Raw genomic sequence first — 13,428 nt, forward strand, 5'->3', positions numbered from 1 at the left:
TTTAATTTTACTGCTTTGAAGTACTGATTTATTTTTGTGGTTTTAGGAAGTAACAGCTAAGTTTTATAACACTCCATCGATTTTTCGTGTTGCCACAATTCAAAGGTGTTTTTAATTCACGCACATGTCTGAAAGAGTGTGACGGGCCAGCGACCTTTTATTTAAAAATACCTTTAATTGGGGGTTACAGTTATTTTCGATCTTTTAATTTTGATGATGTGTAATCAAGCAAATCAAAAAAAACCTTCGACGAAAATATCGCAGAACCAATTTGTATAAGTTATTTTGTTTTTTAGAGGTAAAAAGCTTTCATTGCATTTTGATGCGAGACTGACAGTAGACACAATATCGTTCTAAAAGCTTAAACTTCATTTGTGTGGCAGGGGGAGGCAGGTCGTTACGTGTTCAGCCACCAGCTGTGATATTTTGTAGTCTTCTGTGGATTGTGAGGACCAGGTAATTAAGTTAATGAGAGTGAATGTGCTATTTAGAAGCAAGACTAGAACGCAGAATTGTATCCTATTTTTGCAAGGTTTTTCTCATTATTCCTCCACCGGATAACTCATCATGAAAATTCTCGGGCACCCACCATGCCTCCTCGTTTTACTTCATCGAACCTTCCCACGTCTTATGATAATAACTTACTACTAACGATCGAAATGGAAAGGTTCGTTTATTACCAGAGAAAAAAATCGAGAATGGAAACAAAAGTATTTTCCATTCTGCTCAGCCAACTCAGCAGACAGAAAATGCGTTCATTTTGCTCCTTTGTTCCTCCTGAATTGTTTAAGTATTTGGGAGGAGCCCTCAAGGGTCCCTAGGGAGTTTTAAATTGCATGCTTGTCAAATTCTTCTCTTATTAGAACACTCGATCGCTGAGCAGTTTGTCGCATTTTCTTTGCTTTTCCATGTAGCGTAACGCTCCAGGATGTAAGGAAAATGATAACTTTTTTATTCTTTTTCAGAAAACTTACATGATCTGTTTTGTTTTTATTTATCCAAAATTGAATTTCGCTTCGCTGAAACCACAAGATCCATTTATCCCGATAAAAATGCGTTCTGCTGTTGATTGCATATTTTTGTGCGAATGATTGACAGGTAATTTAGGCAACGAATGGTGCCCACGCTAGCTCGGTTTACTGCCAAACCCTCGATGGACTGTTTTGAATGCCAGCTCAGTTTTTGATCGAGCGTTCCATCGATAAAGGACTTCTGTAGCTGAAACTAGTTACTCTTCTACGCGGCTACTTCAACCGGTAAGCATTAGAGTTCGGAGCAAACGTGTTCGAGATTGATATGTCACTTAAAAAAGTGTTCGCAACCGAATAGAAGCGCGCGTAGTTGGTAGTAATATTGAAATCTGCTATTGTTGTAATAGTTGTTTACCAGCAGGGAGATTTGGGGGTTATTCGGTCTTTTTGAGTGAGAAACTACCTGCCAGACGGCTAAATTTCGGTTAAAGTTTAGCTTTGTTCTATTGTTGAAGATTTTGTGATTTCGTTTTTCGATTAAATGTCATCATTTTGGGAACAAGTCGGATTTCTCGATGAACAATAGGTCGCATTTAGGCCGCAAGTCGCTCTGCGTTCAATTCGAATGGCCCCTCGTGTTAAAAGCATTTATCTTTGCGGACTATCATTGAATCAAAAGTTTTCTTTGCTCGTTAGATGCTGTTGTATTTATTTAATGTCCCTTAGAAACCTGAAACTCTGGAAATCTTCCATGATTTCTGTTTCTTGAAAAATTAAATCTTAAGCTGGTTTGCCTTCGCTGCGCTCTACTTAAAATTCCTCACCGAAGAATTTGCTAAGATATTAATGGACCTAGTATGGGGCGATGACACCGTACTTTATGCTTGACTCGAATGAATTAAAAGTCCATAGTGATTTTCATTTGGTTGAAAACGTGTATAGCTTTATATTCGGGCCGATCTGGACCAGTTGCCTTGTTTGACAGCAACCTTGCTGGGTTAGGCGGTCACTAAAGCTGCTTTTCTGCTCTATAATTTACTGCTGCAATCTCTTAAACGTTAGGAATATATCTTATTTCACGATTGTGTGGATTTTTATTTGAACTTTACATTTTGGGAGAGTTTGCACCTCTGAAAACTAACGGTTGAGGTTTATGTCAAAGCGAAGTAGACAGTCAGTAGCACGGCTTATACTTAGCGAGGCGCTTAGAATTCGTAGTTGCGAGCTTTATTCGGCGGCGGTCAGGAAATGTGGTTTTCCTTTCCCCTGCAATTTCCGAAGTTTCCTTATTGGAATTGAGTTAAACAAGGCTGCCTCTGTATCAATGTTTCTGTAAGCCAACGATTTTCTAGCCTTCCTCGATATGATGTTCGCTCGTTCTTCAGCAGATATTTTAGTTGAGCGATTACGTTCATCCTGTACGCTTACAAAATAGCTTTTACAACACATTTTCATCAGTTTTGTCTTTTACAGGTGTACGAATTCCACCTCAGTCGATGCCCTAACCAGCGAAAGATTGGTAAGAGTGCAAATGAAAAGTTTTAAACAAGACTGTATATAAACAATATATTATTTGGCGGTAAAAAAAAAAAGCTGCAATGCGTGTTGAGTTACATAGATCCAACTGAAGAACGGTTTTCACACCATATTATTTTCGGTTCGTAATTGTATTTTCTTCTTCTTAATTCAGAGATTTCCGCTTGCTTAAGATTGAGCGGCATATTTCCACACAGAGAACCAGAAAAATTTGTCACGCTTTTTTGAGCGAGGGAATGAATTTCTTTATATCCGTAAGCTTCTAGTTGTTTACTTAGCTAACAATAGTGTCTTTGATTCTGTATGGGCTCTTCTTTCCGTCGGAAGTCACGTTCTGTGTGCAAGAAACGTAAAAACCATGTAATATTGCTCTTATTAAAAATAGAAAAACTGAAGTAAAGATCTGTTCCGTCTGGCTTTTGTAAATATTGTGTTTCTTTTCCTTTGCAGCTACTAAGAAATTGTAACATTACGAAGTTTGTTTGATACAGCGTAGCTGGGCTCAAAGCGGTGTAGAGGTAAGCATTTTGTACTCGTTTATTGAGCGTTTACCGTGATAATGAACGTACTATATAATAAACGTGGGTGGTTATGCTGTGAAACAGGATTTTCTTTGAAAGAGTCGCATACGAAACTATTTAGCCGGTTTTCACAAGGCCCGTTGTACTAAATCTCTTTTATAGCTATTATTTGTGCTAAATGGGTACTTGTAGGTGTACAAAAACCGTTTTGAGACTAAGACAAGTTTGTGTTTGATTTGAAATTCAATCAGATGATATTAGCAATGAGTTAAAATTCCTTTAGCATTACAAGTGATTTTTCTGGGATTCAATATGCAAATAAACACTTGAAACGTTTAGGAGACATCAAATATAGTTTCAGACGCAACACTCCTCTTTGTCATATATTGTGCTTAACAGACTTTGGCCCAAGGTCACTTATGATAACATATCAACAGAAACTTGTATCAAACAATTTTTCACTTTCTTCTTTTCAATTAGAAAATTTGATACAGTGTTTACTTTACAATGTAACATTTTGCACAACATATATGTATTATACCTTTTGTTGGATGCAACATCAATCTAAGGAGTTTTTTTTTTTTTCATATCCAATCAGTCTAGAAAATTCGAATGCATTGTTTCCTCTAATTGAACCTTGGTTACCAAAGAAATATCAAATCCTCTTAAGAAACACACAGAATATCAAAGGAAATTCCTGTTAACCATTGTCTTTTTTTTTTGCTTATTATAATACTGTAAGATGTGGAGTTGTGTTTCGTAATATTTTGTTGTGTGCTGAGGAAGTTGCTCCAAACATTTTAAGTTCTGGCATGGATGATTTTGTATGAAAATAATTTGATAGAATCCTCAAAGTAGCTTGAAACATTTCGCGTTCCCTTAGAGTTGCAGGTAAAACCAGGTTGTTTCTTAGCTCTTCAGTGGCGCATACAGTTAATATCTAGGGATTTTGTATAAGGCACTGCTTAAAACAGTTAAGGAAGTGTTCGTTTTCTATTGAAGGGCTAACACTCGAAATTTCATCTCTAGAAAAACTCTTTGCAATGGCTTGTTTACGTTATTAACTCAGTTGATTCAAACCAAATTCTATAACTTGAAGCTTGCTTTACATGGAACAAAGTTCGTCTAGAATGATATTGTTATTACTGGTTTGTTTCATATTTAAGTGAAGGTTAAGTCTTTGCGTAAAATAAGTATTTAAGAGTAGTTTTCATGCATATGCTCTTTAGTAAGTATCACCCATTAGATGGTTAATTGTTCTACAATGTTCTTGTAGATTAGTTTTTACAGTGCTTCAGTTTCCTTATTTCACTTAAGAGGGCATTGTTGCAAGGGATTAGTTACCTTTATTCAGGAAAGAAAATTGAGTTTTCTCGTCATGTATCAAGACTGAAGTTCTTTGTATGATGAAACTTGAAGCTCTGTAGTGATCTATTGGTGTCAAGATTTGTTTAGTTGTCAGTCTTGTGTTTTAGTGAAGGTAACACAATATTGTCAAATGAATAGAGGATAATTTCTGAGAAACCACAATGTTGCATCAGAGGGAGCTATTAACAGATAAATTGCTTTCATCAACTAGGTACTTTAATAATGAAAATTGACTACTTTGTAAATAGTTTCTAAAGCAGACGTCTTGAGAGTTAGCCCTTTGTTAGAGTAAATGATAAAGGGCTAATGCTCAAATTCGTGAACTTGGCATCAACTGTGGTTTAAGTTTCTGTTTCTTGTTCTAATTTTTTGTTGTTGTTCTTTCTGGTTCAGGTTTACTTCCCTTCACTAAAACTAACCTGTGGCTCTGATTTTGAGAAAGAGCTGCTCAGGGAATTGCCTCTGTCATATTCTAATTTGTTATTTGGGTTGTTTATTCTCTTAGACATGCCATGCCCTTCTCTATTTTAGGCAAGATGGGTGAAATGAATTTTCAGAGCAGTAGAGCAATCTATTGTTGGATTTTCAAGAATTCCAACTGACTTTAGGTGGTTTTGCAGGCCATAAATTTAATGAATTACTGGTATTAACCATGTGCATTAACCTTCTTGATATAGTTTTCACCATGGAGACGAGTAGAATTGGATTACCCCACGGTGAAATGAGCAAAGATGAGCAGACTGCAATGTGGCATCACCAGTATCATGATTCTGGTATTATGTCAGGCGCTACAACTACAGCACATTCAATCAAGGGTGATGATGATGATGACTACATGAAAACACACATGGCATTTGAGTGGGAGCAGCCCGGATTTTCCGAGCAGGAGATGCACGCTATGAATCAGCAATTTGTCTCAACTAGGAGGTGAGTGGAATCATCAGGAGAGGGGTAATGTTTGGGTTTTACAATAAAAGCTAGTAAGCAGTGGCCTACAGCTGCCAATCAGATCTCACAGCATGGTCTTTTTATCCTGTGCTAATACATGTATGGCAAAATCATAGGGCAAAGCTCAAAGAGGGCTTATGAAAAAAGTCATTAACTAAGTACAAACTGAATGTGAATTAATTATTGTGATATTTTGGCACACGAATAGACAACATGTAAATTGAAATATCTAAACTAGTATCACTGTATCGTTATGTTGTATTGATCAATTGAGCATGATCTTGAATAGCTTTCCGATTTCATTTCATGTGTAATGCATTAGTAGTCTAATTTGTGTTTACCATTACACAGTCAACGCATCCGTCAAGCCATGTTTCCTGAGACCCTGGAAGAAGGTGCTCATATCCCTTCCACACAGTTTGATTCAGCAGCTAACACAGCTGTCCAGCGCTTGGCTGAACCATCGCTTATGCTAAAGCAAGCTGTTGTCAATCTAATCAACTACCAGGTAAAACAGTGCACTTTCAATACAGTGGCAAATTTGTTGTGGGAAGGGTGTCAGATCATACTTCTATGGTTTGGTATTTTGTTCCAAGGCTTGTTACTGATTATTTTTTATTTCCACCTTGTAGGACGATGCTGATCTGGCCACACGTGCCATCCCTGAGTTGAACAAGCTGTTGAATGACGAAGATCAGGTGTGTATTTACAAAGAAAATGAGAAACATGCCAAACCTTGGTTCTAAAAAGAATCACTAAGTTCTGGAAGGAGTTTGTCAAAGATCAAAAGCATATAAAATACTTTGTCTGTAACGTACAGTACAGATTTGCAACCTAAGCCTGTAAGAAGTACTTTTTCATTTATCCACAATTATCAACAATCTTTAAGGTGGTAATCCGACAAGCATCAATGATGGTGCATCAACTTTCCAAGAAGGATGCAAGTCGCCATGCCATTATGAACTCACCACAAATGGTGGCATCTCTTGTGAAAGCTCTAAACAGCTCTAATGACCCAGAAACCATCCGATGTGCAGCAGGAACTTTGCACAATTTGTCTCATCACAGGTGAGTAATATACAAAATAAAAGTTAGATATGAATGCTATATTTGCCTATTTTACCATCCATCTTCAAGATGTCTTTATCTGTAGTGATTATTATTTTAATAATTTTTTTATGTTGCTACAGACAAGGCTTGCTCTCCATCTTTAAATCTGGTGGCATCCCAGCTCTAGTCAGGTTGCTTGGGTCCCCTGTGGAAGCAGTAGTTTTCTATGCCATCACTACCCTGCACAATCTTCTGCTCCACCAAGAAGGTGCCAAGATGGCTGTTAGACTGGCAGGAGGTCTGCAGAAGATGGTGGCCCTCCTAGGGCGTTCCAATGTCAAGTTCCTGGCGATTGTTACAGGTATAAATTTGAATTTTCAGACTAGGAAATTATTGACAATTTGAGGGGAAACAACCAAGTATTGTTTGGTAAGAGAGAAAACACCAAAATCAATCAAAATTAGTAATAGCAATGCTTCTTCAAAATTATTTTGACAAAATTTTGTATGTTCGGAAAATGACACAGCATTCTTGGAAAAAAGAACTCCAGGTGCTTCCAGTAGAAGTCAAACCTATGACCTTGAGATTAGTAATTCAGAAGCTCTTCTTCTAAGCAACAGGAGACTTGGGGTGAGCTAGGCTGTTTAGCAACATCCAGGGTGCCAGGATAGGAATGTCAACATGTGATGCTTCTGTGCGATGATGATGTGAATGAAGATGGTGAATTAAAATCACCATTTTTAAGCCTGGTGATTTAAGTAAAAGAAGATGTTATTTATGACAGTCATATTTGGAGAAAAAGAATGTAGTGTTGCCAATAGAAACTAAATCTTCAACCTTCCAATAAGTTAGAAAATTCTTATTTGAAAGGTGGATTTTTAAGGAATCTCTTAATTATCTTCTACATTTTAAATGGTAGTCCACAACTTCTTATGCTGAGTTTTTGAATTGTTTAGCAAAGGTGTGGAGAGTAAGCATTTCTGGCTTTTTTGTGTCTCTTACCAAAATATTGCACCATGTTCATTGTTGTCGCAGATTGCCTTCATGTGCTGGCTTATGGTAACAAAGAGAGCAAGTTGATCATCCTAGCATCAGGAGGCCCTGCTGAGCTGGTGCGCATCATGAGAAGTTATACATATGAGAAGCTTCTCTTTACCACAAGCCGTGTGCTGAAGGTTCTCTCTGTGGACACTGACAACAAGCAAGCGATTGTGGAGGTGAGTGTTAATACTGCTTGTCAATGCTGTTAATCTTTTCACTCCTTGGAGTAAATGATCAAACTGAAAAATGAAGTGACTAAGGGAAAGCACCAAAGGGGAATCTTTTTTTCATTATTTTACTCAAAACTCAGAGCTCAAATTCCACAAAAATATGTGAAAGATCATACCAGAGAATTGATGTTTGTGGAGGGTTGAAAAGAGTTTAGTCACAGGTTTCTTTAAGAGCTGGTTACTGGAAGTCTAGCACTACTCATAACTAGGGTTCATATGGGTCCTGGAATTTTATTTTTAGATTTTTGAGGACTAGAAAACACCAGTAAAAGACTGCGGGTCCTAGAAAGTCTTGGAAATCTGTTTAACTAAAGTATTAAAGTTTTCAGAATTTATCTTGTAAGAATTGTATGTTGACTGCAACAAGAATTGATTTAGAAATCTTAAGAATGACAGTGTTCAAGGTGAAATTTGGAGCCCTGGAAAAAATCAATCTGGGTCCTGAAAAAGTCATTGAAATTTGTTTCTGAAAAAGGGTATAGCTGTTTAGCTTGTACCCAGACTCTTATGGTTGAATTTCACCCCACTGCCCCTTTCCTGGCAGAGTAGCATGGTACACCGTCAGAAACTGCTTTTGGAAAAAATTATGGAAACTGCTGGCATAGTTGTGGTGTTGAGAGTCTTTTTTTTGGGGAAATGAGAGCTACATCAATTTGAGCTAGATTACAAAATATCATTTCAACAAAACCACCAAAGAATCAAAAATTAAATCAAAGAGTAAAATTGGTAGCAAAGAATTAAGGAGATTAAAGCAGATTGCAAGTGACAGAGTATTTTTAGATTTTACATTCAATTCTTGTAGCTAAAATTATAAGAAATATATGACAGTTTGAAGGGAGAACTGATTGGGAATCCTATGTCTTAAGATTTTGTGAACCATCTGTAAACTAAGCTTGCTAATTTTTTCATAGGCTGGAGGTATGCAAGCACTGGCTATGCATCTTGGTCACCAGAGCAACAGACTTGTTCAGAACTGCCTCTGGACTCTGCGCAATCTGTCAGATGCTGCAACCAAGGAGGATGGTCTTGACAACTTGCTGCAGATGTTGGTGCAGCTGCTGTCATCCAATGATATTCAAGTTGTGACATGTGCGGCAGGTGTCTTGTCAAACCTGACATGTAACAACCCCAACAACAAACAACTTGTTTACAGGTTTGGTGGCATAGAGGCACTGGTGAGGACATGTATGCAGGCTGGAGACAGGGAGGAGATCACTGAGCCAGCGGTAAGATGTCTGGCTTCTTAACCCTTTCCATCCTAACATCAGTATGCATATTCTCCATACTGTTCTCTCCACATTTCCTAAGGTGCTGATAAGGGGAATTTGTTTAACAATCAAGATGTTTTTCATTGGTGATCAGTTCCTTTATTCTCATGACCTTAATGTGTGATTCAAGGGTGATGTCATCAAACTGATAATTTACAAATATTGGAAACCACAGCCCTAAAACATTTTTTGACTAAGTAACTTTGATGTATTGATTTAGCTTTTTGTAAGCAACTCAATCATCCATTGCAATTTCCTAAACCTTACTTATTCTTTTACAGTGCTGTGCCTTGCGCCACTTGACGAGTCGACATGAAGATGCTGAGAAAGCCCAAAATGCAGTGCGAGTTCACTTTGGCTTGCCAGTCTTGGTGAAACTTCTGTATCCACCCTCTCGCTGGCCACTCATCAAAGCAATTGTTGGTCTCATGCGTAATCTGGCATTATGCCCCCTTAATCACACACCAATCCGTGAGCATGGAGGTCTGCCTCAGCTCGTTCAACTGATGATGAGAGCCCATCAGGATATGCAGAGGAGACCAGGACAGAGTGTGGTAATTGACGGAGTAAGAATGGAGGACATTGTTGATGGCTGTGTTGGTGCCCTGCATATTTTGGCTAGGGAGGCACACAACAGAGCTGTCATAAGAAGTCTCAACTGCATTCCTCTTTTTGTGCAGGTACCACCAATAACAATGATACTTATTTCCTGATAAATCTCTCAGTTAGTACTTGCACTATGATTGGTCAATTCTCTAGGAATTTTTTTTTAATACCCTTAAACGCCTAGAAGTGATCAACATGAAACTTCTCCCTGTTATATCCTGACACTCTCAAGCAAACAGGTCATGAGAATATTTAAACTTATCAGATAGAAGTTTTTGTCTTGATCTTGTGCCAAATTCTCATAAATAATTTACAAGGATATATGTAGCAGCTAGAGGGGAGAATCAATAATCAGATCTTGGGAGTTGAAGGTTTGATTTAGAACTGCCCCCTCTATTTGAACCCAGTGATATACAAATATCATACTCACCTCATTTTCTTCATCTGCCCTGCAAGTTATTAAACCTCATATTTTCCACTCAGAATCATAAGGCAACACTTCACGCCATTAATCTAGGTGGAATGACATTTACAGGCCACCTTAGTTACTGGAGAAAGTCTTAACCCTTTTTACCTCTTTAGATCTTACTGTTAATCCTCCACTCTAGCTGCTACACATTTCCTTTGAAATTATTTATGAGAAATTAGCATTAGATCAAGGAAAAAGCTTCTTGTATGTGATAAGTTTGAGTATTCTGGTTACCTGTTTGCCAGATAATGTATAGATGTTTTCAGGAAGAAGTTATATGTTTTGATAGAGCTAGACTTTTACAATTGACACTTAATTCTTAATCTGGAAACAAACAATTATACATTCATTTATAATCATAGCTACATTACACAAACACATTTTGTACTTAGTCCAAAAAAGTTCTTGATTTTGTGACAGTTCCATCACAACATCTTCATCTTTTCCCTTCAGCTCCTCTATTGCCCAATTGAGAACATTCAGCGCGTTGCAGCTGGAGTACTCTGTGAACTTGCACAAGACAAGGAAGGTGCTGAGGCTATTGAGGCTGAAAATGCAACAGCACCCTTAACTGACCTGTTACACTCCAGAAATGAGGGCATTGCCGCTTATGCCGCTGCTGTACTCTTCCGCATGTCTGAGGATAAGTCGCAAGATTACAAGAAGAGATTATCAGTTGAACTGACTAGTTCTCTTTTCCGGGATGATGCTCCCTGGCCTGAGGTGAGAAGCCACTCTCATTGTACTGTATATGTTTTCTAAATATTTTTTTTACCCCCCCATGAATGACCAAGACAGAATTTCTCCCTACACCATCAAAACAATATCATACAGACAAGTGATGAGAATAAAGAAAAATATCAGTTAGGGGATTATTACTTGATCTGATACGAAATTCTCTGAACTAACATTACAAGAATTGTGAGGCATGGAAGGAAAATGGTTAAGATTTTTTTAAAATAAATGCTGAAGTATTTGGTAACTTTGAGATACAGAGTAAAACAGAAAAACTGCTAACCTGCTGAAGAAAACTCCCAGAAATGTTTCATGCCACTCAGTGGGTGTCATGTTTTCCTGTGGTTTCACTGTTTTTCCCACTTTGATCTCATTATCAAAGTTAACAGCAAAACTCTGCAGGGTAACCAGCAAGTTTTTCTGTCCATCAAGGCCCAGTTGTTCATAGCGTGGATAATGCTATCCAGCAAATAAATCACTATTCAGTCAAGTGATGTTTGTAGAACGCACTGCGTTATCCACTGGGAATGGATTTCTCTAGTGTATAGCGTTACCTACTCTTTGAACAACCAGGGATAGCCCTCTATATATAGAGCTCACCTGTAAAATGTTACAGTTTGAGAAAGTTTCTAGCCCTGAGTTTTTTGATAACCATTGCTGACCACTCTTTCTGTGTTTTTTTTTCCCCAGCCAATGGATGGAGACTTCCCAGACCCAAACTACAACATGCCACCAGGAGGGTATGGTTACCCCCATGATGGGTTTGATTACAACCAGCCCATGGACTATTCTCACGAACCTGGTTCTGGTTACGATTTCCACCATGGTGATCCATCTATGCAACCTCTTGCTCACCCAGGAGGGCCACCTCCTCGAGGCGGCACATGGTATGACACTGACTTGTAAGAAGACTGGTTTGATGACTTGAATTTCAACCTTGTGCAATAGGTTGTGAACTTTTTATCTTAGACAGCTGTGGTTCCCATGCTTTTTCTTTGGACGCAACCCTGCTGCCCATTTGTAGGGCAGCTCATATTATAGTTTGGGTACAACAAAGTCCAACGCAACTGTTGTCCAAAGGCAACAATCAGCTACCACTTATAGTGTCGTGCATTGTGTTAGTTATAGTCATGTAAGCTTGCTGTTTATAGTAGAGCCATTTCAGTTTTACTTTTTTGTTCTTTGCTAACTAACGTAAGGTTGGAAAACTTTTTGAGTGATGCTTTAAAAGAAAACAATAGCAACAACAACAACACGATCCCCTTGGTTGAAGTGTTTACTAGAGCATTTTTCACTTGAATTTCTAGTCTAAACAGCAGCATTTAGAAAGTCGTGGCTGACAAGTATTTTGTGTAGTTTACTTTCGTTTGCTAACCAAATACATTTTCAAGATGTATTGTTTTTATGCACAGTTTCTAATGTTAAGCTTGTTTGCACAAAATGGGAATTTTTTTCTTCTTACTTGTCTTTTATTAAACTTCTTTTTGAACCTACAAAGTGCAAAGGATTTGACACTTTGTTAGTTTTTCTTTCAAGCTGAGGGCTTCAGATAAAGAAACACCACTCTAGCTGTTCTGAGAACTGGAGATTCAGTTCACACAGATTAATTAAAGGGGCACCTATCCTGCTTCACCTGTCGTATTTTATTTCTTACAGCTATTTGATGGGAATGACAATTCTTTGTCATCATAACCTTTTTTTCGATTTCAACCTGATTCCTTTAGTGATACGTCGCTTGTGTATACAGAAAATTGAGTAGAGCAACTCGGGGTTGCCGTCATTAAGTAAAAATAATGAATCCTGATTAACAATTACTCTGATAAATCAATGATTGTTTTGCTGACAAAACATATAATATGTCTTGGCTGGTTTCTGAAATTGAAATATTATCTGTCTTTTGTTCTTTCTATTTCTATTCATGAATTTATTTATATTTTGATCAGAAAAGCTGACTCTCACTTTGCTTTCATTATATTCTCCACTTTCCTCACACAAATGTACAATAAAAACTAGGTTTTTTTTTTTCTTGCGCTTTGAAATATTGTATTTGTATAGATTGTTATGTGGCTGAGGGCTGTTGCAGTGAATTAATTTTAGCCATTTTTAGTCTCACTAGGCAGTCTTGCCTAGATCGGTATTAAGATGATTGATATGAGAGGAAATGAACAGTGATTGATCTGCTATGTGCAATTAAATTTTCTAATCATGTACAAATCTTGTTTGTATTGATGTGTTTTATGAGGGGGTTTGAAGGAATCTTCTGTCCAGTACGCTGGAAAGCGGATGAAAATGACCAGGTTAACCCTTACACCCTTGAGAAAGACAGTCATCCAATTTCTTCTTACAATATCACCCCTGAATCACACATTACAGCCACGAGAATAGAAGAAATGATCATCAACTAAAGTGGCTCTTGATTTACAAACGATCTTTTCGTCAGCGCATTAGGAAATGGAGAAAATTTTAGAGAATATGCTGGAAAAAGTGAAGTCGTAACCGTGTCACCGTGTGTTGCTGACGAAGACACCTCCACAGTGACTCTCTCCACCCAGGAGAGGAGTGGATGACGATGGAGTGAGGGGAGGGAAGGGTTATAACCCCCTACTCACCTCCTGTCCATAAGGTAGTTGTAATTTTTACTTGTAGCTCATGCAACTGAAACCTCAGTGAGCTTGGGCAGGGTGA

General features: G+C 37.9%; 1 protein-coding gene across 2 annotated transcripts; it reads left to right on the forward strand.

Annotated features, from left to right (window-relative positions):
- Window positions 1-1,104: 1,104 nt before the first annotated feature.
- On the forward strand, window positions 1,105-12,957 carry LOC131776464 (catenin beta). 2 transcript variants are annotated; one of them, XM_059092643.2, is made up of 13 exons: window positions 1,105-1,256; window positions 2,445-2,490; window positions 2,958-3,025; window positions 5,074-5,323; window positions 5,696-5,852; window positions 5,977-6,042; window positions 6,234-6,412; window positions 6,535-6,755; window positions 7,430-7,611; window positions 8,577-8,891; window positions 9,215-9,613; window positions 10,462-10,731; window positions 11,434-12,957. In XM_059092643.2, the coding sequence occupies exons 4-13, from the start codon at window positions 5,082-5,084 to the stop codon at window positions 11,647-11,649; spliced, it is 2,247 nt and encodes a 748-aa protein (XP_058948626.1). In that variant the 5' UTR covers window positions 1,105-1,256; window positions 2,445-2,490; window positions 2,958-3,025; window positions 5,074-5,081; the 3' UTR covers window positions 11,650-12,957. The 2 variants fall into 2 exon arrangements, with proteins under 2 accessions (XP_058948626.1, XP_058948633.1); XM_059092650.2 differs by having other exon boundaries at window positions 1,157-1,256; window positions 2,430-2,490.
- The last annotated feature ends 471 nt before the right edge of the window (window positions 12,958-13,428 follow it).

This window comes from Pocillopora verrucosa, chromosome 13 (assembly GCF_036669915.1).
Source record: "Pocillopora verrucosa isolate sample1 chromosome 13, ASM3666991v2, whole genome shotgun sequence".
Lineage (NCBI taxonomy): Eukaryota > Metazoa > Cnidaria > Anthozoa > Scleractinia > Pocilloporidae > Pocillopora > Pocillopora verrucosa.

Coding starts and splice junctions, on each gene's coding strand:
- LOC131776464 (XM_059092643.2), top strand. CDS start 5,082: ATGGAGACGAGTAGAATTGGATTACCCCACGGTGAAATGAGCAAAGAT. Junction 5,324..5,695: donor CAATTTGTCTCAACTAGGAG/GTGAGTGGAATC, acceptor ACCATTACACAG/TCAACGCATCCGTCAAGCCA. Junction 6,413..6,534: donor CACAATTTGTCTCATCACAG/GTGAGTAATATA, acceptor ATGTTGCTACAG/ACAAGGCTTGCTCTCCATCT.